This window comes from Danio rerio, chromosome 22 (genome assembly GCF_052040795.2).
Source record: "Danio rerio strain M-AB ecotype USA chromosome 22, GRCz13ab, whole genome shotgun sequence".
Taxonomy (NCBI): domain Eukaryota; kingdom Metazoa; phylum Chordata; class Actinopteri; order Cypriniformes; family Danionidae; genus Danio; species Danio rerio.
The window spans coordinates 2,604,171-2,630,542 of NC_141042.1; the positions used below are offsets into that span (position 1 = coordinate 2,604,171).

Here is a 26,372-nt window from a genome sequence, read left to right on the forward strand (position 1 = left end):
TTAGGCAGCACTTCTTGTTATGAAGTAAAACTAACCGACCAAACTGAAGGAAACATAATTGATAATCACATTTTGGCGAGCCATGGCGCACCAAGAAAAAGGAAAATCATTAGTCAGTGCAGGAAGTTTCAGTCACGTTGGGGCAAAGAATATTTCTTTACAGAGGTTTGCTTGTTTTAAGGAAAAACTCACTTTATATTAGCATATTATTTTTTAAAACAGGACAATATTTTTTGCTTGTCTAGAAAATTTTTCTTGATTTGAGAATCTTTAAATATTTGGACTCGAAACGAGAAAAAAATCTAAGTAAGAAAAGCATGATATATATATATATATATATATATATATATATATATATATATATATATATATATATATATATATATATGCGTGTCTGTGTGATGTATGTAAAATTTGGCCCGGGACAACGTTTTTTTTTTTTTTTGGTTTTTTTTTTTTGCATTTGGCCCTCGGCCCAAAAAGTTTGGACACCCCTGGTTTAGTTGCACAGCGTTTAATAACTGATGATTTGATTGCTGTTCTGAAATCTATGACGGTAACACAGTGTTTCCCAATATTCTTAAACATGTGGAATGCTAAAAAAAAAACATCCAGAGGAGGAAATAAGTATTGAACACGTCTTCATTTTTCTCAGAAAACCTATTTCTAAAGGTGCCATTGACTTAACATTTTCCCCGGATGTTGTTAACAAAGTAATCCATATATGCAAAGAAAACAAATCTAATTAGTTTACAAATTAAGTTATGTGTATTCAAGTGAGATTACACATGGGAAAAGGTATTGAACACATGAAGAAAGGAAGGTGTAGTTCGGCTTTAAAAGCCCAGACAGCAGCTGAAATCTTTCTGTAGTTCTTCAGCAACTCTGCTCTTTCTCAGTGTAAATGAATATCAGCTGCTCCAGTCCAGCATCTACATTAGCAGGAGGATGAAGATGAAACCATTTCAGCAAGACAATGATCCAAAACACAGCCAAGGAGATTAAAATGCTTTCAGAGAAAGATAATCAAGCTGCAGAATGGCCCAGCCAATCACCTGACTTGAATCCAATATTAACTACCAAATATAGATCAGATTTTATAGACGAGACTCACAGAACCATCGAGATTTTTACACTTTCTGTTAAAATCTGGGAAAAACTCACACCTGAGCAATGTGTGCTACGTCATTCTCGCATGCAGTCTTTTTGTAAAACTCTAAACCAGGCTTAGGACAAAGAAACATCTTGTGTTTTGACAATTAGGAAACAGTTCTCACATTGGAAAGAAAACCCTACTGTGATCAATGCAGCAAACTATTTTTGAGACCTTCAGATAGGGCTGGGCGATAATTCGATATCGATAATTATCACGATATAAAATTTTGACGATAAAACGATAATGACAGTTCGATAATTGCTTGATAATATTTACATACTATGCGTAACATTGCTTAAGCATTTTGCAGCCTGCCCTTCTGACTGCCGCATGCCGTACAAGTTTACAGCCATACAGTGTTAGTTGCACTGAAAGGAGTAACAAAGAAATAAGGTAAAAAAGATCAGAGTCACAGACATTGTTTACAAGAAACGTCACTAGACTTCATGAGCTACTTAGTTTTTCGCTGTCCGACACTCGTGTCATCAAAAGCAGGCAACACCACGACCTGTTTCACCATGTAAAACAAGACCACCCTTAAATGATGCTAAGAAATTACAGACATGAACAAGTGTTGGCAAATCAGCGCAGCTACTCAGCAGTCTCATGTCATCATTTTCGAAAGCCCCCCTACCCGAAAAGACAGACGAAAGGTATGACAGACGACACAATCTCAATCACATCTCAATGAACACTTGATGCTTGCTGATACTTCTACCACAGAAAAAAAAGTGTAAACCTGACTAAGCTGGTTACCTGCTTTTAGTTTGTCAACAAGCCTGGTTTTAGAGGGGTTTTGGCCATTTCCAGCCTGGTCTTAGTTGGTTATGCTGGATAATGACCTGCTTAAACCCGCTTGATTAGCCTGCCCTGCTGAAAAATCCAGCTTAAACCAGCCTAGGCTGGTTGGCTGGTTTTAGCTGGTCGACCAGGCGGGTTTTACAGGGGTTTTGGCCATTTCCAGGCTGGTTTTAGCTGGTCAGGCTGGAAAATGACCAGCCAAATCCAGCTAAAACCAGCTTGACCAGCCTGGTTTGAGCTGGACATAGCTGGTTTTGGTTGGACTACCATCCTGGCTAGGCTGGTCAAGCTGGTTTAAGGTGGTCATCTCCCAGCCTGACCAGCTAAGACCAGGCTGGAAATGGCTGGAAACCAGCCTGGAAATGGCCAAAACCCCTGTAAAACCAGCCTGGTCGACCAGCTAAAACCAGCCAACCAGCCTAGGCTGGTTTAAGCTGGATTTTCAGCAGGGTGGTTTAAGCTGGACATTGCTGGTTTTAGCTGGCTAGGCTGGTCAAGTTGGTTTTAACTGGTCCGCTACTAGAAAGTATATCTAAAACCAGGCTGGTTGACCAGCTAATACCAGCCAAGGTTGTTTTTTTTTATCAGGCAGTTTTAAACTTATTTTTTCTTATGACTACATGTTACATACATTTGTTATTTTATCATTATTATTTGCTTCAAACAGTCCTTTTTATTATTTATTACAGCTATTATTTATTGCGTTTGCATTTTGATGTTGTTATATAGTTTTGTTTAATTTTAAGAGCCTGAACAACTTTGATGAAAGGTTTTGTTTATGCGCCGTCGCTCCCGCCTCACCGTGATGACGTCAGCGCTGACGCGTTCATTCAGCGTCGAGTCTTCAGCGGCTGAGGTGAGGTGGTCACGCTATTTTTCAAGGGTTTACACAACAATAAAACACGATTAATTAAGGCAACAATGCCGGAGTAGTCTTGTGAGAATAATAGGAGTAGAGTGTGTCACTTTTCTGTTGTTGTGTTTCAGTTTTTTTGTGTTTGTGTTAGTTAAATAGCAGAGTATGATCTGTGATGGGGAATAACTGAAATCTACCGCTGCAGATTTACAGATGTGGTTTAAAACATAAAACGTTAAATTAATAGTTTATGAAGATCTTTATTTACATATTTTTATAGTTTCCCAGTTTCTGTACTGATAACAATCTGGTTACTCTGTTGTTACTAGGAATTTTACTTGATATAAATTAGGAGAAAAGTAAACCGTTATAATTGGTTCATTCTGCATATGTTGATCTTGACTGACTGTTTAGTGAGTGTTATTAGTCTGAGGTACATCAATATTATCAGAGCTGCTGAAATCCTCTTGATTTCATGTCAATAGTTCCTGTTTCCTCTTTCATTATACTGTTGTCTTTAGATCATTTTAAGTTAATTTTAATGGCATCAGCTGACTTGAGGAACATAGTTAATCTCACACTGCATCACATACAAGATATAACATCATAATATGATTTATTTAATCAATCAGTATACAGTTTTTCAGATTTCTCTGTTTGTTCTCCTGAAGCTCTGCCGCCATCAGTGAAAGACAAAGACAGAGTTTATTGAAGGACAGTGAGAAGATGAGTGATCCAGAACCCTGCAGAATTAAACAGGAGGAGACTGAAGAACTAATAGGTTTGTGTTTATCATTTACTTCACAGATATCTACAGCTGTTTAGTGTAGCTTCTCAGTGAACATACATATGTGTGTGTGTGTATATATATATATATATATATATATATATATATATATATATACTGTGTTAGGTGATTTTAAAAATAAAAATAATGCTTCTTTATTTTGGTCTCTTGTCAAGACTTAAGCCAAAGGAAGGTTGTATAACTCTTATTTTTTTTAACCACAATCTTACTTTTTCTCAGATTTTACTCCCTGGTGCATCTGACATCCTGTTCCTCACTCAGAACATGTGTTAGGGCTTCCACTACCGCAATACACTTAATAGACAGATTGTCGTAAAACTCGTCAATAGCAGGGAAGCGTTTTCTCTTGTTAACTGCAGGGAAAGAGTTACACATCATAATACCAGCCATACATGTAAAGCACAAATAATGTCCTTCAATTTGGTTACATCCAGCTGGCGTCATCCATGAACCAATCTCCATCATTGTAAGCTGCTTGCTTTTTTGTTTCTTCCATTGCTCCGTTTGTTAGATGTATCTCACTTTCTTTTGCAGTCTGAAGGGCGTCAAATACACAAAACAGCCAATTCACGCCACAAGATGTCTTATCCAATCTTTGCATTGACTTCACATGTAAAACACACTCGCAATTTGGCTTCGTACAATGTCTAATGTACAACATCGCGATGGACAATGGCATCGTCATCGTAGGCGGCGGTGAATTAATTATTTATGATGATTATTTGTAGCCCACCGTTTTCACTACCTGACCTGCATGCTCTGTTTTACCCATAAACGAATCATTAATAATTAAAGATAAGCTACACACAAAGTACCACCTGTCAATCACTTTTCCTTGCAGGAATCTGACATGAATAGTCAGAGTGATCTGTGTTGTTATAATGGCGCTGACAAACGTGTGTACTGTCGCTGTGACCTGATAGATTCAAATGACCAAAGACTCGTTAGATGGAGACAAGATTAATTAAATATCACGTTTAACAGACGCGATCCAGCGGTGCATCCTTTGTAGCGGTCCCATGGCATCAGAGAAGGAGGCAGAGAGTTTTCACTGATGCTTGCACGGTGATTTATTTGAACTGTCTGAAACACTGCCACCGTGTTGACAAGTCCACCGTAAAACTACACAAACCAAAAAAAAAAAAACACAGTGTAAACAATCACAAGAACGTAAAGCATAATATACACACACACATTCACAATACAAACACAACGCATAATTCAATAAACAACATCAAAGTACCAGCAAACAAATAAACACAAACAAACTTACCTCGTTCCACTTTGCCATAAAAGGGAGGAGCTAAACCGTTCTCTTCCTTCAGCTGCTGGAGTCTGCTGTTCATAATAATATTTTAGCGTGAGGTATCCCTGCGTCCCAAATGGCACACTATACACTATGCACTCATGCACTATGTACTTATGCACTTACACACTCAATAGGATAGTATATGTATGTAGTGTCGTCCCAAATGGCACACTAATGTTTTTTTACTAAGCGGAAATTCAAAATGTTTCCTTGATTACGTTTGAAGGTCACAAAATCAGTGAAATAAACGATCTAATTATCAAATAATACCTGCCGTGAGTATAACCGCATTCACCATCAGGAGGCGCTATAATCACTCTCGTAGGAGAATTTTGCTTTCACCATCCAAAATAAATAAAGTTATCCAACATATGCGCCCGATAGCTCCGCCCCTTCCGCTACGTGAGCAAACCTGCGGTCGTTGAGTGCGTGAAGTGTCCATCATTACACACTTCATTTTAGCGGCTGAATGAGTGCATCATCCGGGTAATTGAAGTGCACTTATTATTTTTAGAGTTTTCAGTGTGAACACACTACTTACACTATTTACACTGAAAAATGGCGTAGAATAGTGCATAAGTATGCGATTTGGGATGCAGCTAACCTGTTACACACCAGCCAATGCCGACTATGAGGATCTGGATGGGAAGCTGCTAAGCCCAAATTACTTGGCAACTTATAGGCCGCTGCCCTCTAGCGGTGACTTAAGGATAGGGAGGGTGGTGATCATTAAAATACATTTGCAAATGCTTTTATATGTTCTAAAAAATATATATTGTGTCAATTAACCTATTTTATGAATTATAAATGAATAGCAATGTTTTTCCACATATGTTGGTGCGATTCTTTGGAGTGTACTGTAGGGATAGTTTACAGTTTAACCCAAAGAATGACCAGTCTGGTAGATGAAGAAGAGCCGGAGTCAGAGATTTAAATAAATAAATTAAGTTTACTGAAGATAGTTTGCAGTTTCATTCGCAGAAGCCAACTTCAACACTCGCAATGAGTTCCTAGGCCGCTCTGCTTACAGTTTCAACAATCGAACAATTATACTCTTTACACAAGTCCAGAAAGGGTGGGATCCAGGTAAACAGTTCTCATTGGTTACAACAGAAATAGACAATTCTTAAGGACGGCCTTAATGCGTGCGTCAAAGAAAGCATTGTATCTGTCTCCAGATATGGATGGCGACCTGATGCCTAGAGGTGAGGTCGCCTTAAGTTATTAGGAGCTGATCTCCGACCTGTAAAAAGCTAAACCAGGAAAACAATAGACACAAACGACCATCTGTGTTAAAGACTCAAGGATGTTTCTTGTACGTTTAGCTGTGTTATCAGGCTGGTTCAAGACTGTTTCCATCAACAGTCTGCTGCAATATTTTGGCTACACACAGTCTGTCTCCACACAAAAAGGAATTACATTAATATTAATTATTCTCAAAAACAGATCAATCAAACTGCTATAATATTATAGGCAATATATCAGGACAATAAAACAGCTGTCTTCTTCTCCTCTGTATTGGACCTCCAGTCATAAGAACAGATGGAGAGAGAGAGAGGTCTCCATTACCTATGACCTGGTTTGTGTGTCTCCTGAAAACAAAGTTAAAACAGACAGGCAAAAAGAGAAACAAGGACACAGAACATTCTTGCAGTAAGCAGTTTTAACTTATTCGTTAGTTAAAATCAATTCACAGTTAAATACTGAGAAACAGGATGATGAAAAGGATAAACGTTGGTCCATGATGAGACGGATTGGAAAGCAGAAATCCGAATCCTTCAGTACAATTTAACATATGTGCCTCGAGTCGCCGCCGATGGAAATAAAACAAGACAAGAAATGCACCTATGCCAGACATGAAGTTGGCGTGGACCAGCGCACATTCTCACGTTCATTTCATCGTTAGTAATTCAAAACGTGGTGGTGAAACCTGGCGTACGCAAAGTTTTTATGCGGACGCAACGTTGACACATGAGGCTCCAGGTGTTTTGTGTGTGTATACAATATGGTTTGTAAAACGCAGAGCCTCTTAAAACTAGCTGCTTAACATGTAACTTATTTGCTTATTTTTCAGACGTGATTGTGAAGAAGGAGAGTGAAGAACTGAGTGAAGATGAGGAGAAACATGTCAAAAGTGAAGAAAACACTCACTCAAAGACCGAACATAGTTCTACAGCTGTAAATGGTTTCACCTGCACTCAGTGTGGAAAGAGTTACAGGCACAAAAATAGACTGAAGCTTCATATGATGCTTCACACTGGTGAGAAACCCTACAAGTGTTCACACTGCGGCAAAGCGTTCAGATATTCGGTAAATCTGAATACACATGCAAGGATTCACACTGGAGAGAATCCATTCACGTGTACTCAGTGTGGGAAGAGCTTCAGAAGTTCATCATCCCTTTATCAACACGTGCTGATCCACACTGGAGAGAAATCACACAGGTGTGATCAGTGCGGCAAAACATTTTTGAGGCCTGCAGAGCTGAAGAGCCATCTCAGAGTTCATATAATGGAGAAGCCTTATTCGTGTTCTGAGTGTGGGAGGAGTTTTGCATGGCTGTCATGTTTAAAATCGCATCAAAAGCTCCACACCGGTGTGAGAGAGTTTGTGTGCTTTGAGTGTGGGAAGAGTTTCATTATAGCTAGAGAATTGAAAATACACCAGAGGATCCACACAGGAGAGAAACCGTACAAGTGTTCACACTGCGACAAGACATTCATACGTATTGGACATCTGAAATCACATGAGAGGATTCACACTGGAGAGAGACCGTACACGTGTACTCAGTGTGGGAAGAGTTTTAGTGTTTCATCATCCCTTAATTCACACATGCTGATCCACACTGGAGAGAAGCCGTTCACATGTACTCAGTGTGGGAGGAGTTTCAGACACTCAACAACCCTTAATTCACACATGCTGATCCACTCTGGAGAGAAAACACACAAATGCGATCAATGCAGTAAGACTTATTTAAGGCCTTATGAACTGAAGGCTCATCTCAGAGTTCATGCAAAGGAGAAGCCTTAGGGCCTACTCACACTATGCTATCCAAACCGTGCCCAGGCCTGTTTCCCGGATCGTTTGAGAAATGTGAGTGCGCTGAATCGGGCTCAAGCACGGTTCACTTGGCCGGCCCTGGCCCGGTTGGAAGAGGTGTGCCTGAGCGCGGTTCACTTGGGCTTTAGCGCGGTACGCTTGTGTGTGAGTGCAAAACGCACCAAAGCCCGAAACTGAAAGCGATACGTGACTTTAAGGGGTTGTTTCATATGGATTTATTAATCATTCTTACTGTTCAGTGAACGCAAACTGCCGTCGTTTATTAAAGACGCAAACTCCTCACTTCACGACAGCTGCGCGCCTTCAGCAGACCTCCTCATTCCTGCAGCACGAGGGCTTTATGATTGTTTTTGAGCGCCAAAAGTGGCGGATCTGTTCGGCGAAATATCTGACTGCGTGTCATCGCATCTCTAAGGACTGTTTGGCGAAATATTTGACTGCATGTCAAACGACTGACACGATATAACTAGAGGAATCTCCACTGTGCTGCTGAGTGAGAGAGCGCTTCTCACTGAACAGCGCAGCAGCGATGACGTAAGCGTGCCGAAGCCCGTTTGAGGTGTGAGCGCGGGCCGTCAGGGGAGATGGGAGGGGGGACAAGCTTGCTTTGGCCCGGTTCGAGGCAACTGTACCTAGTGTGAGTACGGCCTTAGTCGTGTTCATTATGAAAGCGTTTAACATATTAGATTTACCTTCCTGAAAACTCTCCTGTATTCACCAGACATCAGATTTCACAGCTAAACGTGTGTCTGTTGATGAATTCCGATAATTTAAAGCACATCTGCGCACTTATTCACATTTAGCATAATTCCCAGCTATAAATTAAAGCTGTGTCATCAAACGTCCATTAATGCAGTGGAATATTCATTGGTTTGACTCCAGTTTGTTTCATAAATAATAAAAAAAAACACTTTATGCCTAAAATATATTCAATGAAAGTGTGTCCATCAAATTGTTTTTATTATAGGCGGGCATAGATATATATATTTTTTAATCTTGATTAATCTCACTGTAATCTTGCAATTAATCTAGATTAAAATGGCTCATTTGAAATCTCCCGAAGGCATTCAGAATATGTGTGCTACCCAAATAATGACTTAAAATAGGGTTTCTCAAGCCAGGTGGCGCATTAGACGAGGGGCTTATCTCCTGTTTCCAAAATGCATCACAAACTGCTTGAGAAACTGTTCTACTGTGATAATTGGTGATGAAAATAAATGATGTTCAATAAGATGTGCTTGTGTTAACTAACTGTTTATTCAGCTAAACATGAATGTTGAACTGTAGTCATCACTGAACTAAGTAGAAATGGAATTAAGACATGAGGAGTATGCAGATATTAGTGGCATTACTGAAGTAAACACCGCAATCAAACTATTACTATCATGAAAGACTTTGTCATATTTTCAGACAAGATCTATACACACACACACACACAGTGAAATGCAGAAGGCGTGGGTTATTAAATTCAATAACACTCTCACACCAGTCCTTTCTTCTTATTTGCGTCTAATAGCCTAGTTTGTCACGGTGGCATGAATGAAATGTTCATGAGTGAAAGTAGAACTGCAAAATGACAGGAAACTCATAACATGAAAGCACTTCACGTAAACACCTTAATTATATTATTGTTTATTAAGGCAAATAACTAGATTACTGATGTCCATGTAGTCAGTAGTGTCTTTTGAAGTAAGTGAAAGATCCAGAAGGGCATCCTGCTGATTTGATTGGGAATGGCACTTTTTTTTTGTTTGTCTGACAGCTCACCGGTTTGACTATATTCACCATCATTCATTTTAAAAAGCGCTCGCTCCATTTTGTTTGTATCTGTTTTACTGGAACGCATAAACTCTAGAGGTGCCTGATAGTGAGATGGAGCTAACATTAGTCAGATTCACTGTAACGAGGAGACTGACACGGAGGGATCCATTATGCAGTATTTATTAACTCTCACTCAAACACACAATATGCACCAATGTGCAAACACACATCAACAAACGTCTTAAAGGTATCAAGACTGGTGGTAAACAGACACAGAGGGATTTACCAGACACGGGTCAACGGCAGGCTGCGTGAATCAGAGTCCGTGTATCAGGCTTGGGTCGTGGGCAGGTAGCGAGTATCAGAGTCCGTGTATCAGGCTTGGGTCGTGGGCAGGTAGCGAGTATCAGAGTCCGTGTATCAGGCTTGGGTCGTGGGCAGGTAGCGAGTATCAGAGTCCGTGTATCAGGCTTGGGTCGTGGGCAGGTAGCGAGTATCAGAGTCCGTGTATCAGACTTGGGTCGTGGGCAGGCAGATGGCAAAGCAGAGTCAGAAACAGGCTGGAGTTGTACACAAAAGATCAGGCAGGAAATACCGCTCAATAATGCTGGCCGGGGCTAAACAAGACTTCGCACTGACTGAGTGTTTGGAACTGGCTTATAAAGGGTACGTGGGTCGTTAGCTTGATTCAGAACAGGTGTATGCACAATCAGCGTATGTGGATGATATAATGCTAGAAGTCCGGAGATGGCGGCCTCTGCTGGCCAGCGAGGGGAATGACTGGGACCGAGTCGGTGACATTCACTCCAGTGAACTGCATTCATGTTAGCACGTCACGTTTGATGTGGTCATTTCACAGTAGGAATACACACAGCAGGGTTCAACACTAAGGATTTTTTCGACTGGTCCAATTGGGCCAGTGGTTTAGAATTTTCACTGGCCCCACCAAAAAAGTACTTAATAACTATTTCTTAGCCACATATTTTAAATAATGTGTCAAAAGCCAAACATAACTTCAGCATAACTCTTCTTTAAATACAACTGACTATTAAAAAATAAAACTGATGTAAATAAATTTAGAAATATATATATATATATTATAGGCTTAAATTATAGATATAAATAACAGATGAGCTGATATATTGATATTCAATGTTCAATATTGATCTTTCTTTCCAGGTGTCAGTGCAATGATCAGATGGTAATTTCTGTCAGTTTTCTTAAGATTAACAGCTCTCAGTAATATTTCAGCATGCTTTCACTTTCATGTACATGAAATGCACATTTGCCGGTAAGAATGACATCCATATAGCCATGACTATTACACAACCATAATACACATACAGCCTGGTTCGTTGGATAATTTTGCTTTCTCATTACAATCGATCTCGGACTGATTGTTTTGTTTTGAAGTCTCGCGTTAATGCCGATAACGGTCCACAGTATTATTACTGTCTTGAGCATCTGAGCTACTAAAGGCCACTGCGTATTCATTTCCTTTGTCTTCATGGTAGTAGTAATATATTTAATAAGAAAAAGGCCCACACTGACTTCTCCTACAACAGAAAACTTTTTTTTTTTTTGTGATGTTTGAAATATTAAGAGAAAACTCAGCTTAAACCAGCCTAGGCTTGTTGGCTGATTTTAGCTTGTTGTCAAGCCTGGTTTTAGAGCGGCTTTGGCCATTTTCAGTCTGGTCTTAGTTAGTCATGCTAGAGAATGACCAGCTAAATTCTGCTTGATTAGCCTGATTTAAGCTGGACATCGCTTGTTTTAACTGGCTAGGCTGGTCAAGTTGGTTTTATCTGGTCACCTACCAGGAATAATATCTAAAACCAGGCTGGTCGACCAGCCAAGGCTGTTTAAGCAGTTTTTTTTTTAGCAGGGAATATTTAATAACTTGTTTATTCTTCCCTGCTGAAAAATCCAGCTTAAACCAGCCTAGGCTGGTTGGCTGGTTTAAGCTGGTCGACCAGCCTGGTTTTAGAGGGGTTTTGGCCATTTCCAGGCTGGTTTCCAGCCATTTCCAGCCTGGTCTTAGCTGGTCAGGCTGGAAAATGACCAGCCAAATCCAGCTAAAACCAGCTTGACCAGCCTGGTTTAAGCTGGATATAGCTGGTTTTGGCTGGACTCTCAGCTTGGCTAGGCTGGTCAAGCTGGTTTTAGCTGGTCATCTCCCAGCTTGACCAGCTAAGACCAGGCTGGAAATGGCCAAAACCCCTCTAAAACCAGCCTGGTCGACCAGCTAAAACCAGCCAACCAGCCTAGGCTGGTTTAAGCTGGATTTTTCAGCAGGTTACATACATTACATTTTTTATTTTATCATTATTATTTGCTTCAAGCAGTCCCTTTCAAATGTTATTTTTTATTTATAATTTGCTGTTTCTTGATACCTCATGGAAAATATATTTTTATTCTTGTTATATCTGTCAGCCATTACTTATTGCATTTGCATTTTGATGTTGTTGTGTGATTTTGTTACATTTTAAGTGCCTGAACAACGTTGCTGAAAGGTTTTGATCGATTTCAAATGCTGGTGGCTACTGTATATTGCAAATGTTTAGGTCAACAGTTGATTCGGCGTGATTTTGTTTATCCGCCGTTGCCCCCGCCTCGCCGTGATGACGTCAGCGCGGACGTGTTCACTCAGCGTCGAGTCTTCAGAGCTGAGGTGAGTCGTTGACGCTTTTTCTCGTGTTTACACAACAATAAAACACGATTTATCAAGGCGACAATGCCGGAGTAGCTGTGTGAGAATAACGATCGTAGAGTGTGCAACTTTTCTGTTGTTGTGTTTGAGTTTTTTTGTGTTTGTGTCAGTTAAATAGCAGAGTATGATCTGTGAAGGGGAATAACGGGAATCTGCCGCTGCAGATACACAGATGAGGTTTAAAAGAGAAAATGTTAAATTAACAGCTTGTGAAGCTCTTTGATTCCATATTCTATGGTTTCACAGTTTGTGTAATGTTGACAATCTGATTACTCTGTTGTTACTAGAAATTTTACTAGCTGTCGATATAAAAGGGAAGTATACCGTTATAACTGGTGTAACCTGCAGATGTAGTTATATATACATACTACATTCAGTATATGTTGATCTTGACTGACTGTTTAGTGAGTATTATTAGTCTGAGCCACATCAATATTATCAGAGCTGCTGAATACCTCTTGATTTCATGTCAATAGTTCCTGTTTCCTCATTCACTGATGTCTTCAGATCTACATTAAGTTAATTTAATAGCATCAGCTGACTTGTGGAGTATACTTAATCTCACACTGCATCACATACCAAATATAACATCATAATATGATTTATTTAATCAGTGTAAATGAATTTGATTTCTTTATTTTTTCTCCTGAAGTTCTGCTGCCATCAGTGAAAGACAAAGAGTTTATTGAAGGACAGTGAGAAGATGAGTGATCCAGAACCCTGCAGAATTAAACAGGAACAGACTGAAGAACTAATAGGTTTGTGTTTATCATTTACTTCACAGTTATCTACAGCTGTTCTGCGTAGCTTCTCAGTGACCTACAGTGAACATACATATGTGGATGTGTGTGTATATATATTATATAACGTGTTAGCTGTGCATATTGACACAATGACATAAATCATTAAAGTCACTTGTTAAGACAAGATCTAAAACAGATATAAGTTGTTGGGGATTAAGCCAAAGGAAGGTTGTATAACTCTTGTTTTTTTAACCACAATCCTACTTTCTCTCAGATTTTACTCCCTGGAGCATCTGACATCATGTTCCTCACTCAGAACATGTGTTAGGGCTTCCCCTACCGTAATACACTTAATACACAGATTGCCGTAAAACTCGTCAATAGCAGGGAAGCGTTTTCTCTTGTTAACTGCAGGGAAAGAGTTACACATCATAATACCAGCCATACATGTAAAGCACAAATAATGTCCTTCAATTTGGCCACGTCAGGGTTAGGATTAGGGTTAGGGTGTTATTATGACTGACAGATCGGCAGCTTCAGCTCATACCATTAAATGTACACTCTTTAGTTCAAGGAAAAGGTGGAAAAGAATGAAAGATGAAGGAAACAAGCGAGAGGCGCCACGGAAGTACGCGAAGACAGGAAAGGGAAAGAGAAAACTAGCTCTCACATTTACAAAAACCAGCGTATGAACCGTGACAATCCACATATAACATTGTCAAAATAAAAATCATAAATAAAAAAATCATAAATTTTCTTTTGTTAAAGGGCCATGAAACCCCCTCGTTTCAGCAGGGTGTTTTCACACCTCTACTTTGGAAAAAGCCAGAAAAGTGGGCGTGTCCAGCTCTGTTTAGGGAGGAGTGTCGTCTGCTTAATAACGATAGGGAAGGACAGTGGTCCACCGTAAAACATCTAATAGTTGTTTAATTTAGCACTTGTAAAACAGGAGAGAAATGACAGTCTCCGTGATTTATTAGCTTAGCACTGTTATTATGCGGTTGTTGATGTGTCAAAATGCAAAGATGGGAAATTGTACATTTAACGATGTGGCAATGAAGCAATGTGTAAATTCCTGCAAAAAGACCTCTTCGTTAGGGACCATGGGTCTCAAAGTCGTCAAGTCGCACATGAAAGGAGGAAAGCAGCAGCGGGACGTTGCTGCAGCTTGTCATAGCAGGTCCAGGTTAATCCCTGCATTGTTTGCAGCTCAACCTAACAATGTTACTAGTTACTAATGTTAGGCCTATAGCCTATGTTATGAATAAGTAATGTTAACCCTTATAAACAACTCATTCATAAAAAAAAGACAAAAGAGCTGTGCCTGTGCACATTTGGATAATGTCGGGCTGTAAACAGGTTCGAGCTTTTAAAAAGCTGTCAATCAAAATGTACTTGTCGGGTTCGGGCTCTATCGGGCCTAACTTTTATAACATGATTACAGCTGTAGTTCAGACGCCCCCTCACAGTCAGCTGTAACAGTTTCATTTCACCACCAGACATCCAAAAAGCAGGTACTGTGGGTTATCCATACTGTGACGAGGCACAATTTATTTAAATCTAACGAAAACATTAAAATGAGTAGCCTTTTCCAAAGAAATTATAAAATATTTTGGTCTTAAATTATATTTGTTGAAGTCTTAAAAAGCATTAAATTTAACTTTTAAAATGGTGCAGGAACCCTGTATTAGAAGTCAAGATCGCATTTATGTAATAGCCTATGAGCATACGGATCTCTTTGCTTGCGCGCCGATTTTCATTCCTTTTCTAAACTTCTTGCACGCCCCCTCAAATATAAGCCGCTTCAAGAGCGCGCAGATCTTCTTGTGCGCTCTCAAATAAACATTGCTGAAGTGCGATTTAGTGCGTTTTTGTCTCCAGTATTTATTAGATTTGCTAGGAATATTTATGAATGTCTCTAATAGACCTACAGAGCGATATTAATGCGTCCTGAAGTAAAAGGAAACTGCTATACGTCGTGTTTGCTGGCCTCATGCATGATGCACCTGTCAGTCAGTCAGTCGGCACGTAACCTTAAAGAGTTAAACGAATAACGCACAGTGTAAAGAAACTTGAAATAATGTGTTGCTTTGTTTATGATTTTGAATTTATTTATTTATTTATTTTTTGATGTTTTGTTGTATTTTGTATGTGGGTTGATTTGTTGTATGAATTACGTTGTTTGGGGACTTTAATTATGACGTCAAAATTGCAGAGCTTACCGGATGTATAAATTGCGTGTAGAAATGAACGAAAACAATGATGGAACGCTAGGTGAAACACGGTAAAAGGGGCACAGGTATACGGTTGCTTCACGGATTCCTCCTTCATGAGTTATAGCTCCTGGTTTGAGAGAAAAATAAGGTAATTTGGTTTATTTGTTTAATGTTTAATTGTTGATGTTGGCTTAGTGTTAATTTTCGGGATTTATTTGTGTTTGTTGTTTATTTATTCTCTCTCTAGTTCTTACGGTGATTCATGATTGAATAATGTAAATAAATTCTATGAAGTGTGACCAATAAATGAATCGTGAACATCAGTGGAAGATTTAGTCATCTTTTAACCAGGACGCTACACACAGCACTACTGCGGTTACAGAAAAGTTTGCGCTGTTATAATTCACTTACCCTTTAATACGTTTTGTTGTGATTATTACACACTAGGGATGTAACGGTATTGTAAATACCGCAATATTAATTTTTTTCGATATTACCGTAGTCGCATGACTCGGTAAAACTATAGGTCTTCTGAGAAAATTTGCTCAGGCGAATGAAGCGAACGGGAGGTAGCGAAAACTACAATTCCCATCAGCCCATGCTTGACCATCATCCCTTGCGGTCTGTTGTCGCTACAGATCCAGTAATGCGGAAATGGAGTGTGCTGCTAGAAGCAGGGATGAAAAAGAGCTGGAAAACTCTAAAGCGGGTGTTGTCGCCGCGCGCGTACTGAATAGCAGTGTTGTCGCGCGAGTTCTTATCAGCTGTGTTGTCTTGCGCGTACCGAATAGCGGTGTTGTCGCGCGAGTTCTTATCAGCTGTGTTGTCGCGCGAGTTCATATCAGCTGTGTTGTCGCGCGAGTTCATATCAGCTGTGTTGTCGCGCGAGTTCTTATCAGCTGTGTTGTCTTGCGCGTACTGAATAGCGGTGTTGTCGCGTGAGTTCTTATCAGCTGTGTTGTCGCGCGAGTTCTTATCAGCTGTGTTGTCTTGCGCGTACTGAATAGCTGTGTTGTCGCGCGAGTTCTTATCAGCTGTGTTGTCGCGCGAGTTCATATCAGCTGTGTTGTCGCGCGAGTTCTTATCAGCTGTGTTGTCACGCGCGTACTGAATAGCGGTGTTGTCAGCACACTGTTCAGATTGATGCAGACATGAGACCTCTATCTTACTCATGGTTTGTCCTCTCAAGTGGGGGAAAGACAATGCACAACGTTACCCACTGCTGTCAACCAGGGCCAAGTCATATCTCTCTTGTCCCAGAATCCTCAGTCCCAAATGAGAGGGGTTTTTTTCTGTTGCAGGGGACATTGTAAATACCCAGAGATACCAGCTTTTACCAGATTATATTTATATGATAATTTTCCTTTAAACCCATCTCTATCTAAGTGAGTGAGTGATTAAATGTTGAATGTGATGAGTTTTCAACAATACTAAATTAAAACTTAATTTTTTTACATGGTTTAATATTTTTTTGTTATTAAAATTGAAGTTCCTGTTTCAAAGCTTACAGATAGATGACTAATTTGTATGTCATTGACACTTTTGGCACTTTTTTGGAGTATTTTCATAAGTTTTGTTTTTTCCTGTAAATGATTCAATAAATACCGTACCGTGACATTCATACCGAGGTATTACCGTACCGTGAAATTCTGATACCATTACATCCCTATTACACACTATTTAAAAAATTCAATGTTTTGAATGAGAAGTAGTTTGACATGTTCAACCACAGCCACTTAGTGGCCATTGCGATCAGATGTTCACTACAGTGAACCTCTGGTAGATTCAGACTTTTGGTTACGATATGATTTGGTAAACAGTGCCTCTTAAAATGTGACTTAATTTTTCAGATGTGATGGTGAAGGAGGAGAGTGAAGAACTGAGTGAAGATGAGGAGAAACATCGAATCAAGAGTGAAGAAGAAACTCACACGAACACTGAAGATAGTTTTTCAGGGAACATAACAGCTGTAAATGGTTTCACCTGCACTCAGTGTGGAAAGAGTTTGAGGCACAAATATGATCTCAGTCGTCACATGAGGATCCACACAGGAGAGAGACCTTACAAGTGTTCACACTGCGACAAGACATTCAGATATTCAGGACATGTTAAAATCCACGAGCGGATTCACACTAGAGAGACAGCGTTCACATGTGCTCAGTGTGGGAAGAGTTTCATAGCTTCATCCTCCCTTAATCCACTCCTCCACACTGTAAACAAGTGTGATCAATGCGGCCATACGCTTGCGAGGCCTTCACCGCTTGGAGTTCATACAAAGGAGAAGCCTTATTCATGTTCTGAGTGTGGAAAGAGTTTTGTAAGGAAGACCAATTTAAAACACCATCAGAAGATCCACACTGGTGTGAGAGAGTTTGTGTGCTTTGAGTGTGGGAAGAGTTTTTTCAGAGCTCCGGACTTGAGACAACACCACATGATTCACACTGGAGAGAAACCGTACAAGTGTTCGCACTGCGACATGAGATTCAGAAATACAGGACATCTGAAGCAACATGAGAGGATCCACACTGGAGAGAAACCGTACATATGTACTCAGTGTGGGAAGTGTTTCAGAGCTTCGTCGTTCCTTAAAATACACATGCTGATCCACTCTGGAGTGAAAACACACCAATGTGATCAGTGTGGCAAAACATATTTAAGGCCTTACGAGCTGAAGCTCCATCTCAGAGTTCATGCAAGGGAGAATCCTTAGTCAAGTTCATTATGAAAGAGTTTTTCTCATCAATTAAATGTTTATTGCTTTGACTCCAGTATGTTTCATGAATACACAAAAGTGTGTCTATGAAAAGTGTATTTATCCTGCCTCAGAATCTTCAGCTCTTCTAATAATGTCCAGTTGGTGGCGCTTGAGACTCTTTAGTTGGACAGCATTTAATAACCGATGATTTGGTTTATATGATCTGAAATCTATGACAGTAAAGCAAAAAAAAACTTTTTTAACTCGTGGCATGCTAAAACAAACACAGTGGGGAAAATAAGTATTGAACGTGTCACCATTTTTCTCAGAAAACACATTTCTAAAGGTGCTGTTGACTTGAAATTTTCCCCTGATGAAAATTTCAACAAAGATATCCACACATGCAAGGAAAACAAATCTAATTAGTTTGAGTTATGTGTAGTAAAATGAGATTACACAGGGGGAAAGTATTGAACACATGAAGAAAGGAAGGTGTAGTTCGGCGGTGAAAGCCCAGACAGCAGCTGAAATCTCTCTTTAGTTCTTCAGCAACCCTCTGCTTTCCCTCAGTGTAAATAACAACCCAGGCTCTTTCTGAAAACGTAGTCCTGTGAACGTTTCTGGAGACCGCTAAATACGTCCTGGGAGGTACGTATTTTTGCAGTTTTTGTTTTCGTGAATTCACGAAAGACCGCTGTGTGCCCTTTTTTATATCTCAAATGTCTCTTGCAAGCAGGGCCGGAGCAAGCTGAACTGCCGCTCTAGGCAAGGGACGGTCACACCGCCCTCAACCCTAAAGTGAAAATGGGTGGGGCTGACGCGGACCCCGCCCTCTCTATTCTGCTGCCCTAGACGTGGTAAGGGTGCGGGTGGTGAGGGTAGTGTTGCGTACGCCGCCCTAGACGTGGATATAACTGAGGGAGTGAGAGGTGAAGATAGTGTCGAGGACGCCACCCTCTCTATTCTGCTGCCCTAGGCGGCCGCCTAGGTCGCCTCTATTGACGCGCTGGCCCTGCTCGCGAGTGCCATTCGCCCACCGGCTTCCCTAAACCCAACCAACAATTTACGAAAACCATCTGTAATGAAGTTCACGGCCCTTTGGCCGCCGGGAAGAAGGAGGCGGAGAACCGATGCAGTTTTAAATTATTTATTAAAAACAGGGACGACAGCTCCTCACGGAGACTGCCGTCTAAACCAAAACCAACAAAAGAACGGCAGCTCCTCACGGAGACTGCTGTCAAACTGAAAGCAAAAGTAAAACAATATGCCCGGGCCCGGTCCTCCCTCGGCTTCTTCTGCCATCGTTCCTCCTCTTATAGTCCTTCCGTGGGATTCAAGGCCTGTGCGCACCACAGGTGCATCCACTTACACAGCCTCATTCCATTCCCACGGCTCTCGGCCACGCCCCCTCGCCACAGCGTCCAGAAAAAGAAAAGCCCTCGTCTGATTTTTACCACGTTTTCGGATTTTACCACATTCTCACCCTGTTATAAACTTGTTCACTTAATTTTTCGGATTATGTTTTTGTCTTTCCTGATTTCTGGAACCGCTCCTCCCCGGACTCGTCGTCATCGTGGTAAGCTCCTCTCTGCGTCTCAATTCTGCCGACGTACACGACGAACTAACTGAACAAACTTGTTGCGGCGGAAAAGCCCTCCACATGGAGGTAATCGTTCAGCCGGTATGCGCAAAAAGAAACTGCATCATACCGCCCTGTAGCGTTCGCTTAAAAATTGAAATGCAGCCATACATACCTCCGGCTACAATATAGTTTGCAGATTACAGAAACGTCCACGGGACTACGTTTTCAGAATGAGCCTGTGTTAATAAATGAATATCAGCTGCTTTAAACATCTACATTAGCAGGAGGATGAAGATGAAACCATTTCAGCAAGAGAATGATCCAAAACACAGCCAAAGAGACTCTCAAATGCTTTCAGAGAAAGAAAATCAAGCTGTAGAATGGCCCAGCCAATCACCTGACCTGAATCCAATAGAAAATACAAAATTACGCTCAGATTTGAAAGACGAGAGCCACAGAACCATCAAGATTTCGACTCTGTGTGGGATAACTCATATAGTTCATAAACTTATGCAAAATATTGTAATATAAAACTGTTTTTTCTAATTTTGTTTTGACTTAAGTATGAAGTTCTTAAGCCTGTAGAAATTGCGCACGTACAGGAAAAAGACGCTTGGATTTATTTCTTTGTAACTTTTTATTTTATTTTCAAAACTAGATAGAAAGTACATGATATACATTTGTTTTTTTACTTGCTTTAATTCATTTTACATTTACATTACATTTATTCATAAAAAATGTTTCCTGATTGTGGTTACTTGCAAAGAAAATATTAAATTTGTTCTGTTTGTCAGCTATTAGGAATCATATTTTGCTTTTTGGTTTCTTTAATGCTAAATCTACTGAGGCGGTCATTTTGATCATTTTAAATGTTTGCAATTTAACAATTTTGTTGAAATAAACACACAAATCTATAATTCCCTCACTTTTCATAAATATGTATGCATTATTTTTTTAACATGTTACTTTTTTAAACTGACAAAACACAAAAGAGTTATGAGTATTTCTACCTTTTATTACCATAGCGCTCGATGCTTTTCAGTGTATGCTATTTTGCCCTGTGACTTTGTTAACAGTAATGAATTGGAGAGACTGACATTTAAATGAATTAAACTGATACCATTTGATATACAATATTCAAACCAACTCCACAAATGTCTAAATATTATATTTTAAATTTCTAAATATTAAATGTGGATTCAGTTCTGTAAATAATATCAATCAAGACATAACTATAAAAAACAAAGCTTGTGCATCATAGAGGATAATATTTAGATAATTTTAGAGTTTAATTGATTATATTATCTCGAATGGTGTCAGTTTAATTCATTTAAGTGTTTACAGTTTATCTGATGTACTGAAACTAGATTAATTACTGTATATACAATCAGCAAAGGCATAACTGTAAAAACCAAACGCTTGTGCATCATGGAGGATAATATTTAGACAGTTTTAGAGTTGATTTGTATATTTTATCTCAAATGGTGTCAGAGTTTAATTGACTTTTACCACTTTTTACATTTAAAGTTATTTTAAAATTATTGTAAAATAAATAAAATGCTAATTCCAAAAACAGAGTCTTGTGCAATAAGCAGGATAATTTTCTTAACATTTTGGTCCTGGTTTTATTGTATATTTTCATATGGTTGAATTGTTTAATTCATTCGTATAGTTAATTATTATTATTTTTTTAATTGAGAAATTAAGCCTTGTGCAACATAAAGGGCATATTTATGCCTGTCTGACATTTTTGGCTCAAACTATAACAGGAGCAATTAATTTGGTTTGAAATCGAATGTCTAATGAATGTCAAATTAAACTTACCACATTCTTAAACCGGTGCGGTTGAATGACATTTGTCCTGGGAGCACTGTACAAATGTGGCGGCAGTATTGACGCGTGCGTTATCTAGTGTGTATATCTATGACAAAAACACAACATTACTTCAAACATCTCTATTAAAACCGCATATTCATTCATTCATTTTCTTTTCGGCGAAGTCCCTTTATTAATCTGTGGTATCCACAGTTGAATGAACCGCCAACTTATCCAGCATGTTTTGGGCAGCGGATGCCCTTCCAGCTGCAACCCATCCTTGAGAAACACATACACATTCACACACTCATACACTACGGACAATTTAGCCAACCCAATTCACCCATATCGCATGTCTTTGGACTGTGGGTGAAACCGGAGCACTCGGAGGAAACCCACGCGAACGCAAGGAGAACATGCAAACTCCACACAGAAACGCCAACTGACCCAGCCGAGTCTTAAACCAACGACCTTCTTGCTGTGAGGCGACAGCACTACCCACTGCGTCGCCACGGCATATTCAATGTCGCGAAGAAACGTTCTCTGCTTCTGAAACTGAAAATTAATGTGAGGCACGTAGCCTTACCTTACATTTATAGGTTTTATTACCAATAAGATGATGTAATTAAATGCAATGACATACATTCTATTCTTAAATGTAACATCTTATTTTTATTTTTATAATTTGCCGCGTTTTTGTTGATCCGCCGTTACGCCTGCCTCGCCGTTATGACGTCAGCGCTGAAGAGAACAACAAATTACCTAACAATATATACAGTAGAACTGATGGCTATAATTGCTGCGCTTTATTGGATAGAGGAAAGTGGATTAAAGAAAGTAGTTATATGCTCAGATTCCTGTTCAGCATTAAGTTCAAGTCAATGACATCAAAGAACAGACAGGATTGCATATATTCAATTCAATTCAATTCAATTCAGCTTTATTTGTATAGCGCTTTTACAATGTAGATTGTGTCAAAGCAGCTTCACATAAATGGTCATAGTAACTGGAACAGTGTGGTTCAGTAACTGGAACAGTGTAGTTCAGGTTTTAGTGTTTAAGTTCAGTTCAGATCAGTTTAGCTCAGTTCAGTGTGATTTAATCATTACTGAGAGTTCAAACACTGAAGAGCAAATTCATCGATGCGTAGCTCTACCAATCCTGAACCATGCGAGGCAGTGGCGACAGCGGAGAGGGAAAAAAAACTTCACCTGATGGGAGTGAAGAAAAAAAAACCTTGAGGGAACCAGACTCAGTTGGGCACCACCATTTTAATTTCTCCGCTGGCCAAAAGTCTTGTGCAGAGCTTCATTCGTCGTGGTTTAGGCTGGAAGATGGCCTCAATGAAGACTCGTCTGTCCCTGGAGCGTCGCTGGAATCAGACTCATGTTCTCCACTCCCCACGACCATCAGCGCAGCAGCAGCTCAGGATATGGCCTGGTCCCGGATATGGAATCCTTGGGATCATCACGTCGCTGGTTTTGGATCCAATCAGTGACTCCGCATAATCTGAGGACCTCGGGATGAGTATCCCCAGGTGAAAATAGAGAATAAAGAGAATAATTAGCGTAGCTGCTGTTCATAGTGTATATAAGCAAGATGCAGAAGCCAGTGTGGAACCCGCTAGGTGATGCATTGAGTGTATGCTTTACTAAACAGATAGGTCTTTAATCTAGTTTTGAACTGGGAGAGTGTGTCTGAGCCTCGGACGTTATCAGGAAGGCTATTCCAGAGTGTAGGAGCCATGAAAGAGAAGGCTCGACCTCCTTTACTTGATTTTGCTATTCTAGGTACTACCAGAAGCCCTGAATTTTGAGATCTTAAAGAGTGAGTTGGATTGTAGCGAGACAGAAGGTTGGTTAGATAAACAGGAGCTCGATTATTTAGAGCTTTATAGGTGAGAAGTAATATTTTAAATTCAATACGAAACTTAACAGGCAGCCAGTGTAAGGAGGATAAAATTGGGGTTATATGATCATGTTTTCTGGACCTGGTCAGAACTCTGGCAGCTGCATTTTGTACTAATTGAAGTTTGTTAATAGAGGATGCTGGGCAGCCAGCAAACAGAGCATTACAGTAATCCAGTCTCGAAGTCATAAAAGCATGGACTAGCTTTTCTGCATCTGACATGGATAGCATATTTCGTAATTTAGCGATATTTCTCAGATGAAAGAAGGCAGTTTTTGTGACATGGGATATATGATTTTTAAAAGTCAGATTGCTGTCTAATATGACACCCAGATCTTTTATAGTAGAGCTAAAGCTAACTTTGTATCCCTCTAATTGTAAATTGAGTTGCGAGATCTGCTGTGTGCAAGATTTAGGCCCAATAAGTAATAATTCTGTTTTGTCGGAGTCTAAGAGAAGAAAATTGTTGGTCATCCAGTCTTTGATGTCTGAAATATATATGAAAATATATGAAATATATGAAATTTTATTTAGACTTCAGAGAGCAAATATTAGAATAGTATTTATGTGGATTCCAGCACATATAGGAATTAAAGGAAATTAAACAGCAGATGTTTTAGCTAAAGAAGCATGCAAACTAGACGAAATTATGAATATGTTGTTAAGTAAAGCAGAAGCAAAAGTTATAGTGAAGAAGGATATATTAAAACAGTGGCAGTATAATTGGGATAGGGATATAACGGGTAGACATTACTATAGATTACAAGAGAAAGTAGGAAATTGGAGGAAAGGTAAAGGAAATAATAAAATAGAAGGAATAATAACACGGTTAAAAATGGGACACACAGGCTTAAATAAAACATCACATTTAATAGGAAAACATCCAACTGGATTGTGTGATAATTGTCAGGAGGAGGAATCAGTTGAACTTGTTTTATATTACTGCAAGAAATTCATAATAGAAAGAGAAATATTAAAGAAAGAAATTATAAAACAAAACTTTTCAGAAATCAGCGTAAAAATTATACTTGCGATAACAATGAAAGTTTAGTGAAATATCTAAGGAAAACAGGATTAATTAACAGGATTTAAAAGAATAAAGATGTAGGTAAATTAATAGGATTTTTTTTCTCTCTCCGGGAGGTAGCAAACTCAGCCTCACACTCCAGTACAGTAGGTGGCGGTAATGCACCAAAAGTTGGTTGCCGACTGCCATAAAACAGCAAAGAAGAAGAAGACGTCAGCACTGACGCGTTCATTCAGCGTCGAGTCTTCAGAGCGTACTTCGATGCCTGTCAGGGCAAGAGTGGGGAGCGAGTAGAACATCACTACAAAATATATACTGGGCCCTCATGAGATCTGTCCTTGATTATGGATGTATAGCTTACATGTCGGCAGCAGAGTCAAACCTCAAAAAATTAGATGTATTACAAGCGCAAGCCCTTAGAATCTGTAGTGGATCATTTAGAACCTCACCAGTTTCATCTATGCAGGTTGAAATGGGAGAAATGCCCTTAAGCATTAGGAGAATGAAATTAATGATGGCATATTGGGTTAACATTCAGGGACAAATTGAATCACATCCAACAAAAAGAACATTACTAGAATGTTGGGAGCATGAGGAAACTAATTTCATAAGTTTCGGATGGATAGCTGAGGCAAAAGCTAGAATAACAGTCCCAATCCCATATATTCCGCCATGTTTTTTTCCATTACCTAAAGTAGATCTCAATATACAACAGGAGTTAAAAGATAACAATAATATTCTTCCAACAAAATATATAGTGCAGAATTATTTAGAAAAAAATTATAAAGAATCAATATTTTTATTCACAGATGGATCTAAAGACCCACAAACAGGCCATACAGGCGCAGCAGTGTATATCCCAGTTAATCAATACCATATTAAGAAAAGAATAACTAATAATATATCAGTATATACAACAGAGTTAATTGCAATACTAATTGCCCTGCAGTGGATTGAGGAGAATGACATATATAATGTAGTAATTGCATCAGATAGCTTTTCATCACTGGAAAGTATAAGATCTGGAAGGTCATCATACAGAATGGATATTCTTAATAATATACTCAGTAAGACATATTATATTAAAATGAAGGGCAAATCTGTATATTTCATTTGGGTTCCTGCTCACGTAGGTGTGGAAGGTAATGAGAAGGCAGACTTTCTGGCCAAACAAGCTCTCAGAATTAGTAAAGTAAATCTAGAAGTCCCATTGAGCAAAGCAGAAGCTAAAATCATGATAAGAACATATGCACAATCAATATGGCAAGTACACTGGGATAACATTGATACAGGTAGACATTTATATAATATACAGAAACAAGTTGGAACTGGGAGGAAGGAGAACAGAAATCGTAGGGAAGGAAGTATTATAACTCGAATGAGAATAGGTCACACTGGACTCAATCATACATTACATAAAATAGGGAAACACCCAACTGGGCAATGCATTTTACATTGGCAGGTTTATTAGGAAACAAATCTAGTGAGGTATATAATGATATAATTAAATTTATTAAAGAAACCCAGTTAGAGGAAAGAATATAGAGATAATATCAGAAGAATTGTTAGTCCACCCCATCCCCCATTTTTATTAAATTTTATTACTATAATAAAAAAGGTTTTTTTTTTTTTTTTTTTCCCTCTCTCCCCCTCCCCTCACAATTTCCTCCCCCTTTCTCTCCCTTCATGTAATTTATACACTTCAGAAAGTATTCAACTAGTTCCATACTCCATTCCAGTCGGTGGCGGTAATGCACCTATAAGTCTGGTTGCCAACCGCCAGTAAAACCCAAAGAAGAAGAAGAAGAGTCTTCAGAGCTGAGGTGAGTCGTTGACGCTTTTTCTCGTGTTTACACAACAATAAAACACACTTTACAGTTTATTAAAGCGACAATCTGCGACTAGTTTCTGCATTGAGTTCACCT

General features: G+C 39.3%; 4 protein-coding genes and 1 long non-coding RNA gene across 9 annotated transcripts in view; 4 read left to right on the forward strand and 1 right to left on the reverse strand.

The window, feature by feature from the left end:
- The window catches only part of si:dkey-4c15.14, a 231,553-nt gene that overhangs the window by 143,962 nt on the left and 61,219 nt on the right, over positions 1-26,372 (forward strand). The gene's annotated exons all lie outside the window — the stretch shown is intronic.
- LOC147831439 (uncharacterized) lies at positions 2,771-9,223 on the forward strand. Its single transcript, XM_087303674.1, has 3 exons — positions 2,771-2,813; positions 3,485-3,594; positions 7,005-9,223. Exons 2-3 carry the CDS (start codon positions 3,540-3,542, stop codon positions 7,958-7,960), a joined length of 1,011 nt encoding a protein of 336 aa, XP_087159800.1. The 5' UTR covers positions 2,771-2,813; positions 3,485-3,539; the 3' UTR covers positions 7,961-9,223.
- Positions 2,775-26,372, forward strand: part of zgc:173693 — a 37,233-nt gene continuing 13,635 nt past the window's right edge. For 3 of the 5 annotated variants that reach the window (XM_087302188.1, XM_087302190.1, XM_087302189.1), the window contains exon 1: positions 26,242-26,270. The gene's annotated coding sequence lies outside the window, so the exon portion shown is untranslated. 5 annotated transcript variants of the gene reach the window in all.
- LOC147831440 (uncharacterized) lies at positions 7,036-10,797 on the reverse strand. Its single transcript, XR_015521648.1, has 3 exons — positions 10,557-10,797; positions 8,618-9,887; positions 7,036-8,272 (listed from the first exon to the last, which is right to left on the reverse strand). It is a non-coding gene; the product is annotated as an uncharacterized LOC147831440 (long non-coding RNA).
- On the forward strand, positions 12,407-18,183 carry znf1175 (zinc finger protein 1175). The gene is made up of 3 exons (NM_001423374.1): positions 12,407-12,422; positions 13,114-13,219; positions 17,271-18,183. Exons 2-3 carry the CDS (start codon positions 13,165-13,167, stop codon positions 18,128-18,130), a joined length of 915 nt encoding a protein of 304 aa, NP_001410303.1. The 5' UTR covers positions 12,407-12,422; positions 13,114-13,164; the 3' UTR covers positions 18,131-18,183.